The 26,537-nt window shown below is 42.5% G+C and overlaps 1 protein-coding gene across 1 annotated transcript; it reads right to left on the bottom strand.

Annotated features, from left to right (window-relative positions):
- Window positions 1-994: 994 nt before the first annotated feature.
- On the bottom strand, window positions 995-26,185 carry LOC141106730 (uncharacterized). The gene is made up of 6 exons (XM_073597663.1): window positions 26,173-26,185; window positions 20,697-20,794; window positions 7,285-7,408; window positions 6,112-6,302; window positions 3,695-3,817; window positions 995-1,192 (listed from the first exon to the last, which is right to left on the bottom strand). Exons 1-6 carry the CDS (start codon window positions 26,183-26,185, stop codon window positions 1,109-1,111), a joined length of 633 nt encoding a protein of 210 aa, XP_073453764.1. The 3' UTR covers window positions 995-1,108.
- Between the last annotated feature and the right edge of the window lie 352 nt (window positions 26,186-26,537).

Here is a 26,537-nt window from a genome sequence, read left to right as displayed (position 1 = left end):
TTTTGTGCGTTATGCTACACACAAGGTAGCCCCTTCATTTCTAGGTACAATCACATGCATAAGTCCCTCTTAATCCTCTTGTATTTTGTCTTGTCTTCCTTTTATATTGTAAAGCGCTGTGTAAACTGTTAGCGCTATATAAATCCTGTATAATATAATAAGCGATCACATGGAAGTGGCCGCAATTAGCTGTGGGCACCAGCAGCCTCCCATTGCTTTCAATTGAGCCGTTTCGCACAGCTTGTCGCTGGGAGCCACACTGGGGTTCTCGCATGCGATTTGTCTCAGGTGCATACGCAGATTTAAATGCACCCTAAATCACTGTCCAGCAGTTTGACCATTCTCACCTCTGACTCACAACCCCCACCAGACCCCATTCCATAGCCCACTTTCCTCATCTTGAAACTATCCCAGGGTATTTAGCATTGCTGTGTATGCATGGTGTTCTCCCCATCCTCAAAGAATGTCCTACTTAACATTTTGCTAAAACTTGGATGCTCCAAAATCTTGTGCTAAATTGTAAATGTTGGTGCAAATAAAAGTATCAGACAGTACTCAGTTAATCTAAATGGTTAAGGTGGAATTAAACACATAACCAGAAATATATTGCTGCTTATCAATCATTGGATGTGGTATCTGCATTAGACTCCCCCCCACCCCCCCCCCCCCCCCCCGTTTTCACCTGGAGATCTGGCCAGTAACACCTCCTTTAATGTTAAGAGTGACCCCACTCTGGATGAAGGAGCACAGGGTGCACTTTTGGACAGCAGCATGGTCAGTATGGGGGGAGGGGGGGGGGGGGGGGTTGTCCGATGTATTAGCAGATTTAGATACCCTAACCAATTGAAGCCGAACTCCAGCTAACACTTTATAAGCAGTTACAGGAAAGGTTCCCCCCCCCCTTTTGGAAGAAATGTTCTACTGTCCTCTCGTATCTAACATCAGTATCCTCTGGGACAGCACAGATCACAAAGGAGGCTGTAACTGCGAGGTGCATTTAATAAATAGTTTAATAGATTACATATAAACAGAAATCACACAGGTGAATGGAGCTCAAGGGTACTCCTGCAATAAGGGGGACTTTTAATGCATATCAGATCATTTTTTGTCACCCTCTACATGCTTGATTGATGGCAATATTCAAATCCATCTCAGTCTGGTCAATCTGCTGGGATATCTGCTGGAGCAGAACCTGAAAAACACAAAACAGATCAGTTAGATAGGCGTAGATGTGACATAGTCCAGCAGAATCCAGTTGCTATCAAGAATAAATATAAATATATATATATATATATATATATATATATATATATATATATATATATATATATATATATATATATATATATATATATATATATATATATATATATATATATATATATATATATATATATATATATATATATATATATATACACATATACACACACACATACACACACACACACATATACACACACATATATACACACACATATATACACACACACACACACACACATTTTCTGCAATCATAAAGTATTGAATGCCTATACCATGAGATAAACAACAATAGTGGAAATATGAACTGGCTACCAAGTTAAAAAGAAAACAATACATCAACGTGAGAATGCAATCTAAGCTCAGGAATGTAAATAATCTAACATTGCACCAGAGAGATCATTCTGTTACTAGAGGCACACAAAATATTTTCATATAGGTTACAGAATTGTTTTACAATTCTAAAGTGTGTCCTCATTGAACGGACTAGGCAGCTGCCTAGGGTGCACTGCCACCTAGGGTGCAGCCACAGCTGCTGGTATACCGATTACAGTTTCTCACAATTGCTATCCTGGCTCCCCCTCCAGAGGAAGTATATCTTGTCCGGTCTCAGTGGTTCGGAGGCACTAGAGTCCGGTGTTCTGCCGAGAAAGTTCCGCTCGGCGTATAAGTTCCCCCCTCTACTGCGCCTGCGCAGTAGGTATCGGCGGAAATAGCCGAAGCAGAACAGCTGAAAATCAGCTGTACACGGCGCCTGTAAGAGGGCCGCTCGCCACGCTTCGGGCACGGCCTCGCTGCGCTTGGCACTTTTAGATTCCCCCTCTAGGTCCACTTGGATGGTGGGGAAGGAACCTGGACCCAGAGCGCAGGCGCCGTGTACAGCTGATTGAAGAATTTGAGCTTTGGCTATCTCCGGCGGCTGAGAGTAGTATGTACTGCGCAGGCGCTGCGTCTGCGCAGTACAGGGGGGGGAACTTATCTGCCGAGGGAACATTCTCGGCAAGACACCGGCTCCACGCTCCAGCACAGACACCGACTTCTCTCCCAGCCAATCCCTGCTTAATGCAGAACACGGGGGGCCACGCACTGCACTCTGGGAGATGTAGTTCTCCATGACCCGCATCCTCCTCTGTGTAGGGGCGGCCGACACAGCTCTAAACTACATTTTGCAGTGTGGGGAAAACTTTATTCAAACATCAGAAAACTTTCCAAACTTTATGAGTTGCTCAGCAGAAGGGCAGGTGTGTCACATGCTACTACATCCCAGATATAGAGGATAAGGTACAGAATGGTATATGTGGGCGGGGTATCGAGAGACCCTAGAAATGGAGAATGCATGGCGTGTGCTGCGAGTATGGGGGGGTGTATGGGAAATGCATGGCGTGTGCTGCGAGTATAGGGGGTGTATGGAGAATGCATGGCGTGTGCTGCGAGTATAGGGGGTGTATGGAGAATGCATGGCATGTGCTGTGAGTACAGGGGGTGTATGGGGAATGTATATGCATGTGCTGCAAGTATAGGGGGTGTATGGGGAACGTATGGCATGTGCTGCGAGTATAGGGAACATATGGCGTGTGTTGCGAGTATAGGGGTGTATAGAGAATGCATGGTGTGTGCTGCGAGCATAGGGGGTGTATGGGGAATGCATGGCATGTGCTGCGAGTATAGGGGGTGTATGGGAAACACATGGCGTGTGCTGCAAGTATAGGGGGTGTATGGAGAATGCATGGCGTGTGCTGCGAGTATAGGGGCTGTATGGGGAATGCATAGAGCGTGCTGCGTTTATAGGGGGTATATGGGGAATGCATGGCGTGTGCTTATATTAGATAATTTTCTATGTTTTTTAAACAAATTTGAAGTTCTTTTTTTTGGCGGGTGAAAGTAGCTGGTCCTGCTTAAGGCACAGAATAGTCTAGCACTGGCCCTGCCTGAGCAATGTTACAGCCTGTTAAAAAAAAAGAAAATAATATATATATATATATATATATATATATATATATATATATATATATATATATATATATATATATATATATATATATATATATATATATATATATATATATATATATATACATATATACACACACACACACACACACACACATACATACATATATACACACTATATTATTAAAAAGCCAAATATGACATAGAAAATTGTAACTCATTAGGAAAAAAATATAATTTTTTTTTTAATAGAATTGACTGATTTTGAGATAAATATTGCATGAGTGTTTTTAAGGCAAAAATTAAAGCAATATTTAAGTAAACTGAACACCCCCCCCCCCCCCCCCCCCCACAGTATGTGGTATTTACAGATTTATAATTCCCCTTCCGCTTATACTGAAAATGTGGTATCGTGGCAGAATTAGAGGGTTTAAACCCGGAAATAAATAGTTAAGGGCTTCTGTAGATCAATGGCGCTCACGTTTATCTGGTCCTGGCACTGGTAGATCCCAGCCTCTACATCACTTTGCTGCTCTCTGCTGCCAGCTGTTGGGTGACTCCGCTCTGGCTTGGGACTCAAGTCTCCTGTCCTACAAGGACCAACCTGTGTGAAGAAAACAGCAGCAGATACATCATGAAGCAGATGAGGCAATTCTACCCCAAGCATCCAATGTACAGTTCAGTCCATGGAGCACAAATGGTTCCTTAACCATAAGTGCTGAGGTGAACAGCAGAGCCTGTTAATTGACTGCAAAGTTCAATGGTGACCACCCAATCAATGCACTTCAGAACATATTCCATTTGCATCTTGCTGGAAGACTTAAAGCGGGGGTCCACCTATCGTTTTTTTTTTGAGTTCATTCACAAACTTTTCTTCTCAGCATTACATACTCACATATTGTGTGTAATATGTCCGCCTGTGTCAGATTTCGTCGGAAAGAATAACTTATATTATTCACTGCAGGCGGTTTCCATCTTCATTGTGGGCATTTGAAGCCCACAAGCATTTATTTCCTGGATGTGGTGAATGCTGTGCTCCCAGCATTCACCGCTCGTTCCCGCACATGCTCAGTGGCATCCTGGGAAGCCTGAGACTAGCTCCCAGGAGTCTGGGAGAGGCTAGAAACACGCCTACTCCCACGGGAGGAGAACCAGGAAGTGCAAAGAAGAATAGAAAAATAAAAGGTAATTACGGCGATTTAAATTTTTTTAAATGGCATGTCAGCATCTAGGCAAGGAAGAGAATACATACAGATATTGTTCAAAATTTGGGTGGAACCCCGCTTTAAAACTTGAAAGTTTCTTTAGGGTCAGGTCATATACAGTAGGTACCTTTCAGAACTAAATTTATCAATATAGGGAAATTATTATTGTGAATTCTGTTCTCCAGACAGACAGCTGAACACATGACTGAGAAAGGTATTTGTGAACTTTTACCTGCATGCAATTTGTAATTTAAGTCTGCCAGTCTTGTAATTCAGGCAGTCCTTGTGGGCAGCAGATCCAGTTTGTTGCCCCCACCTTTTCTCCATCACAGTTAAGCATTACAGGTTCGCCATGGACCCACACCTCAGTCTGCTTCATTGTTCAATGAAGGAGCAGAAGTTAACTGGTGGGGTTCATCCTTCTGCTCATCGCACTTGTAAAAGCATGAAGTAGTAGAACTGTGCACAACTATAGAGCCCTGTCATAAAAAGGATGACTCCACTTTGAGTGGTGCTGTGCAGGGAATTACTATAGATTATAGTACACATACAACTACACGCATACACAATGCAAACACCATTCATCTCTGCCTGGAGTCTGACTGTAAGCTGTTCATGCCATACTGCACATAGCAATTGTAAAAGAAAAATAATGATCTCTTTAATTAGAAGTACAGCAATAACTTTCAGGATTATTATCCATCCAGTTTGTGGTTTTATAATGGACAAGTCTTTTCAAATTAAAAATTATCTAAACCATAAATAGATGGCATTTATTTTATTAAGGCTCTGTGTATCTGTTTTTTTTTCTTGGTGTAGAATACAGTGCTGCTGTCCTCCAGCTTCTTAGTCAATTCCTGTTACATGCACTCGCTCCAGTATTGACTGACCATCTTTGCTCCGGACTGCGCTCCTGGGTGACCAGCAGAATACAATGATCACTGCTGGCAGCTATAGCCGCTGGCAGTGATCAGGCAGAAAAAACCCAACAGGCTGGATGTACTGAAGTTAATTGATGGATTGACTTCAGTACAACCAGCCTGCCCACAGAGAGAACGAAATTTGACCGGCTTAGCAGGAATTTCATTCCATCTACAGCTGGCTTTATTTTCAGAGGCTGTTGAGAACAAAAATGTTAAAGTATTGAATTGCAAAGAGGCTGTAACAAGAGACCTATAGCAGTCTCATGTAATGTGATCAACTACATCATATAATTTAAAAAGCGTAAAAGCTCATTTGAAACTTAAAAGCATGATGGTATTTCCCCTGACAACCCATCTGAAGTATACAAAGTAAGCTACAAATGAGGTAAAGACCTGCCAGAAATGAACAGAAAAATAAAAATATATAGAATATGTGCAATTGCTACAAGATTTTGTTCTAAAAAACAAACAAAACAAACAAAACAAACAAAACAAACAAAACAAACAAAACAAACAAAACAAACAAAACAAACAAAACAAACAAAACAAACAAAACAAACAAAACAAACAAAACAAACAAAACAAACAAAACAAACAAAACAAACAAAACAAAACAAACAAAACAAAACAAAAAACAAACAACTCATTACTTATGCTATAAAACTTTCTTGCAACGGGAACAGCTTAAGAGTTCCCTACACTCACAGAAACCATTCTCTTCTGCAAATTTACAGTCATTACATTGGATTTCATGACAAGACATTCCATACCAGCCGCAGAATCTGATTGCAACATGCTCTCTGTGTCTGTAAAGAACCCCCACTCCAAATGATATCTTCAAAGAGACTGTCCAAGATATGCAAGTCCAAGTCCTCAAAGTCATCTGTCGCTGGAGACATCTGCTGGTCCACCAATGTCTGCAGAGTGGCACTCCCACGCTTGATGGCTTGCAGCTCTAGTTCTGTATCAGAGGAACAATGCATTTACTGACATCAATGTGCCAACCCTCTACAATGTAGAAAATATACTGATCTTTCTTCTCTACCTTTCTGATTATACCAATCACAACCTTCAACGTGACCCACCACAAAGTAGAACATACTCTGTTCCTGACCCCCTCTACCTTTCTAAATACATTTTCCACCACAATATCATACCTTCCAACATAACCCTCCATAAGGCCAAATCGCTCTGATCCCCGTTGTACTTCTTTGATTCCCCCCACCCCCCCCAACCAGAGACAACATTGCCCTCCTAAAAGTAATGTTCAGCTCTTTGAATATTCTATAACCCCCATCACCCGGATATCTCACCCTCAAACATGCCACTCCATAAGGTGGAATACTATGTTCCTGATCTTCGCCTTACCCTTCTGATTACACTTGCTGTTGGGATATCACACCTTCCAACATGACCCTCCAATAAGGTAGAAAGTTCTTTGCTTCTGTCCTTCCTACCTATTCCAACAGAATCCTTAAATGTAGAAAACTATGATTTTCTCTACTTTTTTGATTACACTCATTAAAATGTTGTATAGCAGCCTGCAACATGACTGTGTAAGGTAGAAAATACTTTGCTATATGGACACTTAATAAAATTGTGAGATATGCTGGAGTTTTTGTGACTACCATAGTATCATTTGGGAGCAAACATCCAAAACCACATACATTCAAAACACAAAGCAAATTGGTAATAGGGAAATTGCTCCCGAACAATCAAATTAATGAAAAGTTACAAAAATCAGCAAAAAAAAAAGTGCTCTCCTCAAAAATGTCATATCATATTCCCAATAGGCTCAGACACCTCTGTATACCTCAATTAATTAGTTGGATAGAAAATGCAATCAAATTATGGCTACCTCATAACTGATAAAATCCTGTCCTTGGGTTATTACATGAGACCTCCATGGCTGTATATTTGATCAAAGTCCCTGGAACACTCACTTGCTTTCTCCAGATGTCTGGTAACATCCTCTGCCCTGCGCTCCAGGCAGGATAAACGGGACTCTATGTGGGTCAGATAAAGCTGGTGCTTCTCTAAATCCACCTTTAGAGAGTTCTTTAGCTCCTGAATTAAGGCAAAATATCCTTATTACAAACTGATGAACGTTAATCTCCATAATGAAAAGAATTCTCCCAACATCAACCTAAAAAACAGACACATACCAGCATTTATGCTTGTTGTGTATGTGCAGCATGGTGTGGTAGGCATTAAGCACACAGGGTCCCAATTTGCAAAGAACAATGTATTGAAACAGTAGATTAACAGTATAAACAGGCCCACCCAACCAGTGCCACTGACAACCGTGTAGTGGAGACACAGCTATCTGAAGACTCAGGCACGCCGACAGCATTTGCCACAAGAAGCTGCATGCGTTCTGACCCAAAAGGGAAGCTTCCTGAGAAGGAAACCTTAGTCTCTGCTCTCTCCCTACTCCCCTGAAACCTTTCCCCATCACTGGCACTGTACCTGATCGATGGGGAACCTGTCCCTACTCTAGCCACTTGAATAAAGCTCACCAAATCCAGGGGTCAGAGTCTTAAATAGAATGCTTGACCCAAGATGGCCACCAGGGATACATTGAGTATGTGCATGTCCATTGACCTTTCTTTGTGCACTGGTGGGCAGTCATGTTGGAACAGGAGGGGGCCATCCCAAAAATGTTCCCACAAAGTTGGTAGCATGAAATTGTCCTAAATGTCTTGGTATGCCAACTCCTTAAGAGTTCTCTTCACTGAAACTAAGGGGCCAAGCCCAACCCCACACCATAATCCTCTCCACTAAATGATTTGGACCAGTGCACAAAAGCATAAAGACATAGATGAGCATGTTAGGGGTGGAGGAACTTGACTGGTCTGCACAGTCCTGACCTCAACCTGATAGAACACCTTTGGGAAGAATTAGAGCAGAGACTGCGAGACAGGCCTTGTCCAACATCAGTGTCTGACCTCACAAATGCGCTTCTGGAAGAATGGTCAAACATTCCTATAGACTCCTAAACCTCGAGTACAGCCTTCCCAGAAGAGTTGAAGCTGTTATAGCTGTAAAGGTGGGCCAACTCAATATTGAACCCTACAGACTAAGACTGGGATGCCATTAAAGTTCATGTGTGTGGCAAGCGTCCCAATACTTAGTACAATATATAGTGTACATATCTCCTTTCTGCACATGTGTTCCAGGCCTGACAAAGTATTGTTTCACAGCCAAGAAAAAAAAAAGCATTTTCACTAGTAGAGGTTGCAATGGCAGCCTACATAGCCCTCTTGGTCTAGGTTTGCATTCAAACTGTTGAATGCACAGTTATACAATATATGCAGTAAATGTGAACCATTTTATATTTTAAATATCTATAGTTCCGATCAGTCTCAAGCTTTATAAGAACAGAATTTTCATGAATGAGTTAACATTGTTCTGGATAAAGCAGCAGCCCATGACCATTATACACTAGTAACCCACCTCTTCTTGCCCCGGCTCATAAGGGACCTTCTTGGGCAGTTCCATGTAAGCAGTTTGATAAACGTTACTCTGCAATTCTGGGTTAGATGACAAGATACGATTTTTAAGCTCATTTGTCAAGGCCTCACAATACTTAAAAAATATGTACATTTTTACTAAACACCATTAGCACTTTTACAGTTCAATTATACTATACTTCCTTAAAATTTTAGGACAGACCATGCATGAAGTACATCTAAACGCAAGAAAAAAAAATTTAATATTTCAGCTAATTGCCCTTGGACGTGGTGACTGCATTTGTTTTCTTATCTTAATTTTCATCTAGTGATCCTGCCAATAACACAATTCCTTACCTAGGGTGACTATGTTCACTCACTGTACTGTGTATAAGGAGAAGCAATGTTGTCACCCTAGGACAAGATGGTGTTCTTTAGTTCTAGTTTTGGACTGTCTTATTAGACAGACTAAAATGCACAGCATACAATGAAGCATCTTGTAATAAATGGAAATCTAAAAAAAAAAAAAAAAATAGCAAAAAATAAAATCTGCTTATAAAAATTTTACACAAAGTAAAAATAAATTTGACCAAAAACCATTCAAATTTTATCTTCAAAATTAAAACAAAAACTGGTCTGAAATTAGGGCAAATCTCACCAGATAGGGATTCAAGACTTGGTTGACACCTCTGCAACTTCCTGCTTAATGAACGTGGTCTGTGACTTTTTGGTTTCCTGTGTGACATCTGAGAAACCAAAGTGTAAATTCATTATGTGAGGAAAGTTCTCAGTTCTAACCTTTTCTTCCTTATTGAAGTTCTGAATACGTGGTTAGGAGCGCTTAAGTAAAAACTGTCATCTTGTTTGGAAATGCCCTTGAAATATTTATTGAACAAAAACATCTGATATAGCCTATGTTAAATAAATCCTCCAACGTGACGGCAACAAGACCTAGGTCCAAGCATTCTACAACCCAGAGGACTAGGAACACCCTGAGAGTGAAAGAAGTCATGGACCTGGATGGGGAACCAGCATCGCAAAAAAAAAAAAAAATCAGCAAGGAGGGATCCTTCGAGAGCACTGGGGGCAGAATAGGTGAACATTAAAACGGAATTCATTTTTTTTATGTTTTAGGCACTACAAATATTTCAGATTTATATTTGTTACCTAGCTGGTTAGTATTTTTTTGGTAAAATATTTTCTTCAACAGGGGTCCATGTGTAATGAACACACATTTCTTACACCGTTCCAATAAAAATGGAACATTAATGGCATTACAAATGTACATTCCTAGACATCATATCTTAGAAAACCATGTACAAGGTGTAGGTCATTAGTTCTGATATTTAGAGGCAGTCAATCCCATTTGCTTTTTTATTTTAGTAAGGGGAGGGTGGTGGTGGGTGTAAAAGAAGTTGAGCCCGGTAGAAGGAAGTGTATGTTGGCTGAGGAGACTAACGGTGCAGCTCCACTACTTGCAAACTCCCATACAAATCTATTTCAAGTGGACTTTAAATAGGAGAAGTAATTTGCTTATCTTAATTCTAATGTTCCACTTATGAATGTTTCTGGAACCTTTTGGAAAGACCAGGTGACCAATGCCTAAACTTTGGTCACATGGCTGGTGGCACAAAGGCTTGAACTGGAAGAAACACAGGACAAAGGCCAGTAATTTGCCTCTGCAATTTTCTTTAGTTATCGTCATATGTGGCGACTAATAGAAATGTTTTCCTTATGGTGGAAATCTTTTCTACAAGTCTATGAAAATGTAGCCAAATCTCATTTTCCTGTATATTTTATGCAGAACAGTATCCAATATACACTTCAACAGTATTGACCCTGAAAATGAAGAGTGGATGGATATACCCCAAATATAAAGTATAAATATAAGCAATATACATACAGAGAGCAGCAGTCCTTAGCTACAGGCTAATGGAACAGAACATGATAGACTGTAGTCTGGCAGTAGAGCATTCTTACACTGGGATGACAGGTAAGGCTCATTACCTGTCATTTTGGTGAATTTAGGAACTAGAATGCATTTTTTTTTTTTACAAGTGTTTAATTGTGCTTGCATAATACCCTTATCTTTTAGTTATTATTCATTCAATACAGAATGCTGAATACACAAAGTCTAGAGACACCTCTGACATTTGAAGAGTAAATTTTAGAGGAGTTGGGACACTCTCCCCTGATGTAGTCTGTGTAGAGATGAAACATGTTGGATGGGGCTTGCTATGTGAAAACAACGCCCACCGGTGGAGTCGCAAGGCTGTCCATTGTAACTGTTGGTCTTTCATCTCTTGGATGTGAATGATTTTCTAAATAAACAGGATTTTATTTCCAAACTACTAAACTATGAAAAAGTTTGCCTGTATTTTTTTTTTTTTTTTTAATGTTCTGATTTTTGTGGAGCAATGGAGTATTGTGGAGTGTGAGGATGCCATAGTTGTAAGACAGCTTTTGTGTGAGATCTTTACTATCTGGTCAGTAGCTTTTTTAATCTTCTCTAATGATTTTAAAATGTTTTTATTAGTGTTTATAACATATACACGGTAAAAAGCATATGTAGATGCCAATGAGCCTGAGGTATTACAGGAAAGTGAATGTATTACAAAAGAGCGAACTCCTCAGGTTTTAAAAGCGTTTCGAAAACGAATAGTAACAGAAACTAAAAATACTACACAACTCATTTGGATTGCGATATAAAGACAAAATTGGTGGTAAAGTGTCACTGAAACCAGGAGACACAATGGACCGGCATTCAGGTGTTTTGAACAGAACTCCACTCGACCCAAGGCTGCCAAACCTTTGAGAAGGACATGTGAAATTATTACTAATGGCAAGGGCTTTTTCATAAGAGAAGTTAGTTCTGAGCAAGGAGAGTACTTCGGAAGGATTAGGGTATAGTTGGGATTTCCAATTTCTCATGGTCAGGAGCTTTTGAGCATAGGGGAACATTGACATGCACATCAGTTTCCGTGTTATTGTGGCCATTTTGGGCTTTTCACAAGATTGAATACTTTGCAAGATATACTGCACTTTATGAGTGGTACTTGTACCATTTGTTTTTATTAGATCTGCATATGGACTTGATGCATTTATCACAAACTATTTACTCGCCTGATGTTTTGTTTGAGTTATTACCAATGCCTAAGAGAAGGGTTCCGCTCACTAACCCAGTTCATTCGTATGTAGATGAATGTGAGGCCACATTCATCTACATACTAATGCACTGGGTTAGTGAGCGGCACCCTTTCTTCTCTATGATAATGCTCTTACACCTTTGAATCGTGCACCAACACCAGCTCCCTTCACTACAACTGTCTTGATATAGCTCTGTCCTAGCTTAGAGCAGCACTGCAAGTTTAATTTGTATTACCAATCAATGTTAACTAATGTTAATTAATGTTAATATTACCAATTAACCCCCATCAAATCATTCTTTGCAGCTATTACCTTTTGTACCACCACCCCCTCCCTTTAGAATGTAAGCTCTACGAGCAGGGCCCTCCTGTACCTTTTGTATTGAACTGTACTGTAATTGTGTTGTCCCCCTTATGCATTGTAAAGCGCTGAGTAAACTGTTGGCGCTATATAAATCTCGCATAATAATAATAATAATAATGTTTAATGGGATACCAGACCTCGTGTTTTATGTATTTTTGGGCTAGTATTTGGATGATTAGTATGCTACTGTTTTTGCTTTTTTGCATTTTGCACAGGGATTCTTTTAGGTATTTAAAAGACAAACAACTCTTACTATTGTATCTGACCCTTCAGCCTGCCACTTCCTGCACGGTACACACATTCCCTGTGGCCCAAGCATCCAGAAAGTATTCTTGGCCTGTAAATGTAGACAAGAATGATGTGCATAGAAAGAAAACTAGAGATGAAGTGATTTTGGCAGCCAATTTCAGAAGCCAATTTTGGCTTTTTCTCTAAAGGTTAAGCTTGGTGCCACCCCATTCCACCTGAGCGTCCAACGACCAGAGAGGTTGCTCAAAACAAGGACCAACAGGGGTTGGGCACAAGCTGATGAGCCCCTGTCTCTGATCGCCATGACCGTCAGTTTTTACTAAGGGTCACTTAATTTTCTTAATCATAAATCCAATTGAGCCTGACAAAATAAACACATTTTTAGTACACTAAAGCCAGTCATAGTTGTACCAAACCACTGCCAGGTCAGCAGGGACCAGCAGAGATTTGATTCATCTATGGGCAGGCTCCAGATCGACTTCAGCACAACCAGTTTATTGGATGTTTTGTATGCGATCGCCAGCAGCGACCATTGTTTTCTGCTGGCCGGGAAGGCTCTCCGCCGGAAAAACATGATAGTGCTGTGGGAGGGATTCCCCCATTAATACTGACTGTGTTGATGGGGGAATCGAGCAATTCTTTCCTTCCACCTGTGTTGGAAGAAAAGAAAATTGCACAATCTATGAGCTGCTTTAGGAACCTTAATCCTGGGAACACCATTTTGTGTTCTTGACACCCTGTTTTGTGCAGAAAGCTCATTTAGATAAAAATATTGGATTGGGATGTCTAACCAATTTTCAGATTGTGAGACTCCTAACATCTGACAATAGTATGAGCACAGACATCTATAGAGATTTTAGCATGGAGATACAATTTGACAACAATAGATGTCTTCTGGTCTATCTTTGGATACAAACAGATGCTTAGGTCAAAGTGTTCCTAATTAGATTGTGGAGGAGGGTGGTGTAGCCAAGACATTGCTCAATCTAGTTTCTGCGGATTTCAGAGCCGATCAGCAACTTTAAAGTAACAAACTTTTTTTGGATAGAGTGAGGAACACTTAGAACATGTCAGGTTTTTATTGCGGTGAGACCTAATTAGGAAAATCCACCAACCCACTTCTTGTTCTGATGACATTGTCACCAGATGAGAGGCAAAAGGCAAGTCCACTAGGATTACACAGATATTAATAAAGCTGGAGGTTCTAGCTTTCCTCAACCCCAACATGTTTTTACTGCAGTTTTTAAAATGTCCCCTCACCAGGACAGGAAGCAAGGCAAAATTTCTCCAGTTGAGCACCAGACAGGAGTAAAAACCTGATCGAGGTCTTAACACTTCCCCACTTTATTCCTGATACTACATATTAGATCAAATTGTTACAATTCACTCTGACCAGAACAGAAGATCAGGCATGGTCACTCACCTCCAGAAGATCTTGAAGCCATGGCACCACCATGGCAAGTCGATGCCAATGCACAGATTCTAGCTTCAAGATCCAACTGTGCAATAGATCAAATGGGCATCTGAAAAAAAAAAAATAGATCTCTATCTCAGACCTAGCGTCAGGCCCAAAAAAAAAAAAAAAAAAAAAAAAAAAAAAAAAAGCACAGCACTCACGACAACTTGCAAAGCCAAAGAAATTCCCGGCTCAACTTACCAACAAGTCTGCTAACCAACAGTATGCATTAAAGACAGGGGTTTAGTTTGCACACATTTGCAAACACACATGCAAGCTACAGTGCCCTGTCAAGGCACCCCAGTATTTTCTGTAGTCCTAACTCTAAATTTTAAAAGCCTCCACAGTGGAAGCACATGCATTATAATGGGCAGGTGAGCCCGGAGAGAGCCCACCCCTCCTTAAAAAGGCACAGGGGTGCACTGGGCACCCACATAGACAGCAAAGTTGTCCAGTATGTCCCCTCACCAATATTTCAACAGTACAAACAAATGGCCACTGCCAGGGGCGGAACTACCACCATAGCGACCCATGCGGGCGCTATGGGGCCCGCAGCCGAGTGGGGCCCAGTGAGGATAAGAGCACCGCCGGCACAGTCTCCCAGCCAGGGGAAGAGAGAGGAGAGGAAGAGGCGAGCTGTTCATATCAGCAGAGAGCGGAATTGCCCACTGCAATAGCTTTCATTAGAACTTCCAGTGTTCCCGGGGCTCACGTCACCTAGCTCCACCTCTTGGCCCGGCGCCTTTGATAGAACGCCGATCCAATACGGGACCTGTAACGTCATCAAAGGTGCCGGGCCAAGAGGTGGGGCTATGTGACGATGAGCCCCGGGAAGACTGGAAATTCAAATGAATGCTATTACAGCGGGCAATCCCGCTCTCTGCTGATTCAGGCGGCTTGCCTCTTCCTCTACACAGGTGAGGCTGCATGGGGCCCAGGCCACGCTGCATTGACAATAGGGCAGCTGTGGGGGGGGGGGCCCATACAACATTTTGCTATGGGGCCCTGCTATTTCTAGTTATGCTCCTGGCCACTGCCCTCACCTTTAACTGGCCTTTGCAACAAGCAGCACATGGAAGGGCAAAGCATGCAAAACAAAACCAAAAATATTCCCAGCTCAACTTACCAATCAGCCTGCTAACCAACCAAATTGTCCAGTCTAACAGTATGTGTTCAAAACTGGGGTCTAGTTTGCGCACAAATACTGGGGTGCCTTGACAGGGCTCTGTAGCTTACGCATGTATTTGCAAAGGTGTGCAAACTAAACCCCTGTTTTTAACGCATTCTGCTGGTTAGCAGGCTGGTTGGCAAGTTGAGATGGGAATTTCTTTGGATTTGTTTTGAATGCATTGCCCTTCCATGTGCTCCTTACTACAAAGACCAGTTATAGGTGAGGGCAGTGGCCATTTGTTTGTATTAATGACAACTTACTGTTCTCCAGGCTTCTAAAATGTACACTGTAGACAAGACATTTGGTGGCATGTTGTGAACATGTCCTTGGTAAAAACAAAAAACAAACGCACAACCCTATCCAAAAAATATGGCTTTAAACTTTAAAGGATAAGTTCACTTTAATAATTGAATTAACTTTTTTTGCAGGTAAAAAAAAAAAAAAAGTGCATTAATTTTTTTTTTTTTTTTTTTGAGCCTGGAAAGCATTGCAGCAGCAATCAGCAGATCCCAGGTGCCATGCAGGACTCCTGCAGACGTCAGTGTACTCTTTGTGCCCATACATTGTACGGGCAGGCAGTATCACGATGAAGTATTAGAGCACTCAACAGCGCCCTGGTAGTTCATTGAGAACTGTAAGCCGACAGCCGCAAAGGTTGTCAGGACTTGTGGTACATTCATTCACAGAACTCTGTTCCCTAAGGTGAACTTATCCTTTAAAGCTGAAATCCAGGATAAGCAAATATTGTCTAAACACAACAACCATGGGTATTTTTTACTTGAATCTTGGTGGGCCTTGCCTATTTCTTCCAGATCAGAGCAGTAATCCAGGGTGACACTTTGTATCTGTGCAGGAGATCCTTATAATAAAGACCGGTCACTGCTGCTCTTTCAACTTATGCAGGGAGACTGGTCCCAACTCCACCCCCCTCCTGCAGGCAGTCTTTAGCGGTGAAGCCTGCTGGGTCACTCCCACAGCTCTGCACAGTTTATGTAGAATACAATAACTGGGTTTGGTAACAAAGCAGATTTATATTTTTTGTGGACTTGATGGATCTATTAATAAAAGTTGTGTGCCCGGAGTTAAGTTTTAGGTTGTTCCTCCATTTCTTATACACATCAACATGCACTGGTGTGGCTATGGCCTTATATCTCCTGTACTGTTCATCACAGAGGTAACAAAATACTCACTCCAGATTCCTGTGTAGCCTGCTCAAGCCACTGTCATATCGTCCACTAAGAAACTTGAATATAGGATGCAGAAATCTGGTCACAGGACCCAAGCCATGGGTGGAGGACTCTTGACATCTACAGGTCACTGGATTATCCAGTGTGTAGCCAAAATCCTTAAGAAACTAGGAAGAACCAACAGTGTAAATGGACTGACTGGTATATTAGAATTTTACTATAAATCAATTGCTCTTTGTATCAAAGATTTTTTTTTTTTTTAAAAGCAGTTCTTGTTAAACTACTCTATAATCTTAGCTAGGTAATATCTAGCAACATTTCAGGCCAGAATACATTTTAAATGATTTTATTTTGCAGCCAATTAAAAGCTGACGTGAAAAGTGGCTGTTTAATGGCAGGGTCTTAAAACTCTTGTTCTGGGGTGTGCGGCATCAGTGCTCCCAAAACCAAGCTGTCACTGACAGCTCACGGTCAACTGCTGTCAATTGGAAGCCAATTGGCATGGCTCTCGATGACATTAGCAATGCGCAGCAAAACACAGCGCTCAACGTTTGGGAGCCCTGCACCTACCAGCTCTGGCGATCACAACCCATTTAAAGGGCTGCACAACAACTGGATCGCATGGTACTTCTGTAGCACGCAATCTGGTGTAGGCAAACACACTGCATTTGTAACCTGGGTTTGGGGCGTCATTAACATGGACACCCATTGCAGGTCGCAACTGCAGTGCATTTTGAACGCAGTGTGGGAAACGTGCACAAATGAGGTTCTGCTGTAAACTGGCTCTTATGTGGCCAAACCAGAGGTGATCATTACCAAATGCCAAGCATTGTTACAGTCTTAGGGGCACAGGCCTCAAAAGCAGCCTGAACCCAACATTGAAAAGTTTGACTTTAGATACATTTTAAACTAATTCAGTGCTCACAAATTTACAGCCTCTTCGGCACCAGAGCAATTTTTACATTTTGCTCTGGGCCCCTTGATTCAGTGATAACGGTCATTCCTTCCAACATTTGTACAGCAATCTCCCCCCGGTGTGCTTTTGTGTCCTGACAGGAGGACAGCCCCCTGGCGAGAACACTCCGGCCATTGGCTGAGAGCGCTGATTGGGAGTCGGTCGGCAGACCTTTTTCAGTTACGACTCTTTGACAGAAGCCAGCCGAACGGCCAGCTTCTGTCGGACGGGCTGCCGTAGACACAGGCCGAATTTCAGTCGGTTTCCATTGAACCGGCCAATGCCGTCCGACTTTTGGCCCCTGTGTACTAGGGTTTAGATATGATTACTAAACAGCTGACAAGTTTGCTTTGAACACAGAGTTTAAAACCTCATTATGCATTTTTGCCCGTTGTTGGAAAGCATCTGGGTCCACGGAACAATCATGGATTGGAGACTTCCTGCGGATCTTGGGTAAGGGGCAGCAGAGGTGTCTGCGGAGAGATATGGAAATGTTTCACTATCATTTATAACGAATTAGAAGACTATACCCGAAAACAGATTTCCTATTTGCAAAATAGAAAAAAAATTAAAAAATCATTAAAATGCAATGCCAACAATTTTTTTATTAAAAGTGGTTTTGGCGAGTAGGTACTATATAGTAAAGATAGCAGTGTTGTCAAATCAAATATGCATTGACCGCGTTTCATGTTGCACCTGAAATATGAAAAACATTGTGATAAAAGTGAACTAAGCCTCTCTGCTACCAGGGCTGCAGCATAGAAGCTGGTGCCCTGTGCTGGAACATTGGTAATTACTCCACTGGCCATCACAAAGAGGCTTTGTGGATCAATGCTTCCTGTGATGCAAAGCAGCAGTCCTGGCTTCAGTATGGGCATCACTGGAGAGTGAAGTCCCATACTTTCTTTTTCCCAATCATGATATGACCCATCATATGACGAGGGTTAAGAAGAGTTTCACTTCCCAGTGAGCAATACCTAGCCCCCTTAAGGCCTCCAGGCAGCTGGAAATCTAATCTCCCCAGTGCCTCCCACGTCCTATAGTGCCCCCAAATCTTACAGTGCCCAGCAGCTCTCAAGTGCCTCCAAAGCTTCCACAGTGCCCCCCAGATCCTATAGTATCCCCATACCTCCAAAGCTTATACAGTGCCCCTAGGCTACCATGCTGCCCTCATACTGAACAATGCCCCCCAACCCTACATAGTGGCCCACAGTGCCATTCTCCAACAGTGCCTTAGACCACCTCAAAAGCCCTATTTCCTATAGTCCCCCTTCAACATCCCCCAGCCTACTAGAAACCCTCCAGTTCCTATAAAAACACCAGACCTCCAAAATGCATCCCCTGAACCCCTGGAGAGACCCCAACCCCCCTCCAGAACCCCTACTCAGCCCTGTTCAGAGCCCCTAATGCACTTCTAAGGCTCTATATATTTTTTTCCCGCTGACACCACAAGAGCATTTTTCCTCCTACTGACCACTTTTAGCAGAGTGTTCCATCTCCTACTGACCACCAAACACAAGTCCATTCTCACACAATAGCGCACAGACACTAAAGTGTTCTTTCCACGCACCATCAATGCCAAAGTATTTCTACCTCTTTCTTCTGCTTGCAACCAATGACATGGCATATAGATGCTGGGACATTTTTTACTTGCTAATCCCTGAAGCCAGGGCGTTTCTTCCTATGCACTGACCACCAATGAATGCTATGCGAGTATTTACACTACCTACCAAGGTATAACATGGTCCTAATTACACTATCTGCGAAAGCATAATTTGGGCCTTTGCACTGACCCTCCATACATGACAGGGACGCACATTTCAATGACCACTAATGCACTTAAAAAGATACTACACTATAATGTACAGTACAGTAAAATACTGGGTAGTCACAATGAACTCTTTGCTCTCCCCTGGATGTTTAAACCCTTCCCAGCCAGTGTCATTAGTGGCAGTGCATATATTTAGCACTGCTCACTGTATTAGTATCACTGGCCCCAAAAATTGTCAGTACGTCCGCCGCAATATCACAGTCCTGCTATAAGTCTGATTACCGCTATTACTAGTTAATAAAAATATCCCATGGTTTGTAGATGCTATAACTTTTGCGCAAACCAATATACGCTTATTGAGATATTTTTATTTTTTTAACAAAAATGTGTGCAGAATATATATTGGTCTAAACAGAAGAAAAAAAATAAGTGATTTTTTTCAATTTTTCAGGTTTCATAGTAGAAAATCATTTTTTTTTTTCCCCCAAAATAGTCAGCCTTTTCTAGTTCATAGCGCAAAAAATAAACACAGGTGATCAAACGCAACCAAAAGAAAGCTCTATTTGTAGGGAAAAAAATAAGGACTTACATTTTTTGTTTTGGGTACAGCATTGCATGACCGCGCAATTGTTAAAGTAACGCAGTGCCGTTTCACAAAAAATGGGCCTGGTCATGAAGAGAGTAAATCTTTCAGAGGTCATATGGTTAAGGTCTCATGCACACAGGACATTTTTTTTTTTTACCTTACCTAGAAGCCTTTTTCCTGGAAGCAGCATTTTTGCAGAAAAACATCTAACGCGTGTAAAAGTGTCTAGCGCTTTCACAAGCATTTAGGCCCATTTACAGGCATCAAGCGCTTGAGCGTTAATTCATTTAACTAGCAAGAGTAAATAAATTTATTCTGCCCTTTGAAATGCATTAACGCTCAAGCAGTAAACATGCCCAGCGTTGACACACATTTAGCACTTTCTCTGCCCAAACTCTTCTGCTCACCTGAACGCACCAGCCTCTAATATCTCACCTGCCACTAAGGCCCAGTTCACACTAACGTGATGCGAGAACCCTGCAAATCCAGTGCGGGTTCCCACATCGCACCTAAATCGCACACTGGTTTACACCGAGATGTGCGAACCGCTGCGGGTGTCAATGTAAAGTTAACTACACCCCCAGATCGGTTCGCAGATCACAGTGAAATGGTGCAGGAATCCGATTGCATAGGTGTGAAAACCCATGTGATCCGATTCTAGTGCGAACCAAAAAAAAAAAAAAAAAAGGGGGGGGGGGTCCTTCACCATTTTGGTGCAAATGTGATGCAATTTCAGTCAGTTTGTATGGCTGAAATCACATGCAATCTGAACAGCAATGAAGTGCGAATCACATGCAGTGTCTGGCATCGCAGTAGTGTAAGCCGGGCCTCAACACTGAAAAAAGCCTATGTGTGCATGGACACATAGGGGAGTTTAGAGGCAGAAAAAAAAAAAAACATCTGACCCCCTAGGTGTGCATGAGGCCTAAAAGATAACCAAGGTCTAGATAACCAATGTACACAAATACCATTCACTTAAAACTCAATGAAAAATATAGAACAGCACAGCAATCTTTACCTGTGAACATTCTTCTCTCTGGCTCTGGTAGGAATCCAAGAATATTTCTGGTGTAATTTTTCTTCCATTCTTGTTACAAAGACGCAATCGCTGAATAACTGAAAGACAATAATATAAATTTTTAAACTCAATCTTCAACACCTAAACTTTAACCTATGCCACGTTCCACATACAATTCAACCTTCCTGCCCCCAATAGCCCAGCAGATTGAAGGCTCCATGACACTTATTTGTAACCTGGGGATCAGCTGGGAGAGTCTTGCAGATTAACCCTTTCCTGGACACTCAGTGGACTCAAGATCTCACAAAACTTTATTGTGCTCTGTTTTAAGAACTCTAGAACAAATGGACAAACTTACCTCTGTTGTCTACAGCAGAGGAGGCCTAATGAAACAATCAATATAAGGGGCCTCAAGTGCAGCCCTGGACATCACCAAAGGACATCACCAAAGGACCACACATAGGTGTCCGTTTATGAAGCAGTGATCAGCGGTGATCCCGAGGATCGCCGCTGATCACAGTCCATAAACAGTTTATGAAACAGTGATAATCGGGGGAGAACATGTTTGAACTTGTTCTCCCGCCGATTATCTCTACACACGGAGAATCCTCATGAATGACACAGTAACGGCCAGTTTATGAAGCGGTGATCTCACTGCTTCACTGGCGATCTGAGTCAGAATTCACACTCCCAGGTTCACCAGCTCAGAGGTGGTGAATCGGGGAGTGAAGAGGAAATCTGGGGGGATCTGAGGGGGAAGGAGGAAGATTTTTAACTTCTTTATGCCTCGTTCAGACCCCCCAACACTGTAAGCATGTCCCCCTGTCATATTTATGTGTATACATATATATATACATATAATGTGTATATGTATATATATATATAATGTATGTGTATATACATGTTTATATAATGTGTGTGTGTGTGTATACATATGTATATAATGTAGGGGGACTCATTATTTTATTAACAGTAATTCACGCCGTCTGTCAGTGTATTGAGCGGTGATAATTTATCACTGCTTAATAAACTGACATCTCTGTATTTCTGGTGCTGTAATCTCGTAAAGTCTCACGAGATTCCAGTATCAGGAGCCGTTCTTCACTGTTGAAAGCATTTGTAGATCTCTTCACTCCTCCAAAGGTGAAGCGATCTACAAAGCTTCATAAACTGGCACACAGAGGAGAAAAATCTTCACTGTGAATGCCGGAGAACGAAGCAGTGAATAGATTTCACTGCTTCATAAACGGACACCACAATATTCAGTTAGGCCCCGTTCACACCTGAGCGATTTTCTGCTTGAAGCTTGTAGCTCCAAAACGCTTAATAAGCCAAATCCCATTCATTTCAATGGTCCTTGTTCACATCTGAGCGTTCTGTCGCTTGAAGCAAAACGTCTGAACGTACACAAGCTTCTTTTTCTCAGATTACAAGCGTTTTTGGAGCCCATAGACTTCAATAGAAACGATTGACTTGAGCGTTTCATGAGCGTTGTGAAGTTTTCTGCTCAAACAGCAGTTCTCTACCCCTAATTTCCTCTCCTTCTCCTTCCCCTAGTGCTTTCTATTGGTTAAACAAAAACGCCTAAAGCTGTAAAATGCTTGTAACATGCTTCTAAAACGCTTTAAAAAAGCTTGTAAAAAGCTGCAAAAAAAGCTTAAAAAAACGCCCGAAAAACACCAGTGAATTGATACGTTCGGGTGTGAATGGAGCCTCAATGTAATACTACAGAAAGCTATCAGAGGCTGCAAACATGCAACAAGTGATGGACAGAGACTGCAGACATGCTTCAAGAGATGGTCAGAGACTGCAGACCAGGGTTGAGCTCAAGCATGTTTGGGCATGAGTCTGAACCCGCCTGAGCTATCACTCTGAAGGAAGCTGTCACTGTGGACAGTCAATCATAACTCGGAAAGACATTAGGGCTGGGTTCACACTATTGCGAATTGTTTTCTCCGCATACAATTTGCACATCAGGAGATCATGACCAGCTCTATATGGAGCCAGGTCACATATCTCCGGAGCGGCTCCGGTGCGAATTGCACATGAGTCCTGTGCGTCTTTTAGTCCATTTCAGGTTCAAATTCAGGCAAAAATTTTGACTGAAATCAGACCTGAAATAGAGCTGCACAATTAATCGTCAAGAATCGTTATCGTGATCTTGACTAAAGTGTTTCACAATTCTTTCTATGCAAAGAATTCTCTCTGCTCTTCTGAAGCCACAGCCATCAAAAGAAAGGAATAGAAAAACTTCTGCCTAGAAACAAAACATTCTTTATCAGTTGAACTTAAGTATAAACATTGTAACAGTTTGTCAATGGAATAGACTTCCTGTGTAAGTGAAAAAAGTTTAACCACTTAAACACTAAACCTTTTTCTGAGATTGTTGGTTTCAAGTTAAAATCATTTTTTTTGCTAGAAAATTACTTAGAACCCCCAAACATATATATTTTTTTAGTAGACACCCTAGAGAATAAAAAGGTGGTTGTTGCAATATTTTATGTCACACTGTATTTGCGCAGCAGTCTTTCAAATGCAAATTTTTTGGAAAAAATTACTTTAATGAATTAAAAAAAAATCTAACCAGTAAAGTTATCCCTTTTTTTTTTGTATAATGTGAGAATCATGAGAGAATCGTGATCTTTTTATTCTAAGAAAAAAAATCGCGATTCTCATTTTGGCCAGAATCGTGCAGCTCTAACCTGAAACGGTGAACAGGGACGCACCGGACCCCTGCTTCGGACAGAACCAGACTGTCTCTGCCAGTTATGCTGGTTATGATTGGCTGTCTACAGTCGCAGCATATTGGCTGGATAGCTCAGGCAGATTGTAACTTGTGTCCAAACATGCCTGATCTCATCCCTACTGTGGACATGCTACAAGAGATGGTCAGAGACAGGGATGAGCTCAGGGGTGTTTGAACACGAGTCCGAACCTGCCTGAGCTATCCTGCTGGGAAGTTGTCAAAGTCAAAAGCCAATCATAGATGGCGGTGGCATTCCCCACCCTATAGCTGCATACGTGCACTTAGCTGCCTCCACCACCCATCATTGACTGTTGGCTTTGATAGCTTCCCGGTGAAATAGCTCAGGTGGGTTGGGACTCCCGTCCGAATACAACTGAACTCATCCCTGGTCAAAGACTGGACATTCTACAAAAGATGGCCAGAGATTGCAGATAAGCTATAGGAGAAGTTCAGAAACTGGAGACATGCCACTGTAGTTGCAGGAGATGTGAGATCTTGGAGGGCTTCCAAAATAATTTCTTTCCAAACTACAGCTCATGCTATATTCTAGTCCAATTAGCTGCAAACCAGGTCATTCTCTGACATAAAACACATGTAAACAAAGAAGCTGGTGATGTCAGTGCCCTTATAGGGACATTGCCCATATTATAATATTGTACTAACTAAAATCCATTCTAAAGAATAATTTAAACTGGCTTAACTAAACACGAAAACATAGAAAACTGTCCTTGGTGGCCCCCGAGGGTTGTACAATAAGTGTTAAAGCGGAGTTCCACACAAAAATGGAACTTCCGCTTTTCGGAACCCTCCCCCCTCCGGTGTCACATTTGGCACCTTTCAGGGGGGAGGGGGGTGCAGATACCTGTTTAAGACAGGTATTTGCACCCACTTCCGGCATAGACTCCCATGGGAGTCTATGCCTCTTCCTGTCCCTCCGCGCTGTCTCCTGGGAAACACACAGCTCCCAGGAGAGAGCGGGGACCACTTACGATGCGCAGCGCGACTCGCGTATGCGCAGTAGGGAACCGGGAAGTGAAGCCGCAACGCTTCACTTCCTGATTCCCCCACCTAGGATGGCGGCAGCAGCTGCCGAGAACCGAGCGGGTTCTCGGCGTCGCCTGCCGACATCGCTGGACCCTGGGACAGGTAAGTGGCCATGTATTAAAAGTCAGCAGCTGCAGTATTTGTAGCTGCTGGCTTTTAATATTTTTTTTCCGCTCAGAGCCGTGCTGTCCTGAGAAGACAGAGGACTCTGATGGGCACTGATAGGGACACTGATAGAGGAAACTAATGGGCACTGATAGGGGCACTGATAGGCACTTATAGGGGACGCTGATGGGGGAAATTGATAGGGGGCATTGATAGAAGACACTTATAGGGGACACTGATAGAAGACACTGATGAGCACTGATAGGGGGCACTGATAGAAGGCACTTATAGGGGGCGCTGATAGAAGGCACTGATGGGGGGCGCTGATAGGGGACACTGATAGAAGGTGCTGATAGGGGGCACCAATGGGAGGCACTTATAGGATTTACTGATGAGCACTGAAGGGAGGCAATGAGAAGGCACTAGGGGGCACTGAGAAGGCACTAAGGGGCACCGAGATGGCACTAGGGGGCACTGATAGGGGGCATTGAGAAGGCACTAGGGGGCACTGATAGGGGGCATTGAGAAGGCACTAGCGGGCACTGATAGGGGGCACTGATAAGGCACTAGGGGGCACTGAGACGGGCACCGATGGGAGGCACTGGTGGGCACTGATAGGAGGCATTGATGGGCACTCATAGGTTGCACTAATGGGCACTGAAGAACACTGATAGGCAGAACTCAGACAGTATTGATGGGCAGCATTGAAGAGTACTAATAGGTGGCACGGATGGACGCTGTTAGGCAGCATTAATGAGCACTGATAAGTGGTGCTGATAGGCAGCATTAATGAGCACTGATAGGTAACACTTGCAGGCGGCATTGATGGGCACTGGTAGGCGGCATTGATGGGCACTGATGATTGGGGCACTGAGTATCAGTGTAAACAATTTTCTGACATTCTTGACAGTTAATGGCAGTCCTTTCCTAACACAGACACATCATGGGAGGAAAGGGCTGCGGATAACCGGCAAGTCCGTTTACATGTGATCAGCTGACATCACATGGTAAAGGGCCACTGTGATTGCGCTGGATGCACGTCCCAGGGGGCATGCGGGAAGCACAGTTTTGGGACAATGTACATGGACACCCTCCCAAAATTGGAAGGGCTCGGATGGAAGGGGGAGGGGCCCATCATGGATTTTTGCACCGGGGCCCTGAAGGTTCTAGTTACGCCACTGTCTCTGGCCACAAATGTTTGAGAACAGGTTCTCAAATTTTCCTCCAACTTCACTTGTTGTCAGAAAGTCCAAACATGTGTACACAAGTCCGTCGCATGAAAGCCCACACATGCTCGGAATCAAGCAGAAGGAGCCGCACTGGCTATTGAACTTCCTTTTTCTCGGCTCGTCGTAGGTCTTATACGTCACCGCATTTTTACATTCGGAATTTCCGACATTTGTGTATGCAAGACAAGTTTGAGCCAACATCCTTCGGAAAAAAATCCACGGTTTTGTTGTCGGAAAATCTGATCGTGTGTACGCAGCATAAGATTGAGCTATTTATCCCATCCTCTGTATCATTTATAAATAAATTAAACAGAATTGGTCCTAGGACAGAGCCTTGGGGCACCCCTCTTACCACTCCAGACCATTCTGAGAACATGCTCAATTAAGCATTTATGGGGGACTGTATCAAATGTTTTGCAAAATCCAGGTACACCACATCCATTGGCCTTCCCTTATCTACCTTCCTTCTAGAATGTTAGCAGGTTGGTTTGGCAAGAACGACCTATCGTAAACATGCAGTCTTTGTTTACATGTGTGATTGGTAAAAGCTATCACATGGTAAAAGGCCAATTTTATTGGCTTTGTACCCCACCCAGAGATCTGCACAGCAATCACAGATCACACCATTGTGCGCGCTAGAGGACGCGCACAAGCGTCGCAAAGGATGGGCTGTTTTACAACAGTCTTTCACCTTAAGGCAAAAGCTATCCAGCTGTT

This window comes from Aquarana catesbeiana, linkage group LG08, assembly GCF_042186555.1.
Source record: "Aquarana catesbeiana isolate 2022-GZ linkage group LG08, ASM4218655v1, whole genome shotgun sequence".
Lineage (NCBI taxonomy): Eukaryota > Metazoa > Chordata > Amphibia > Anura > Ranidae > Aquarana > Aquarana catesbeiana.
Note: the sequence above shows the minus strand (reverse complement) of the source record. Positions and strands in the feature narration are given on the sequence as shown.

Bases quoted from the DNA above. Each gene is read 5' to 3' on its own strand.
- LOC141106730 (XM_073597663.1), bottom strand. The intron at 7,409-20,696 runs GTAAAGATTGCT...GCCTTAATTCAG, and splicing joins AGAGAGAAGAATGTTCACAG to GAGCTAAAGAACTCTCTAAA. The intron at 3,818-6,111 runs GTATGGAATGTC...TTCTTCACACAG, and splicing joins GCAATCAGATTCTGCGGCTG to GTTGGTCCTTGTAGGACAGG.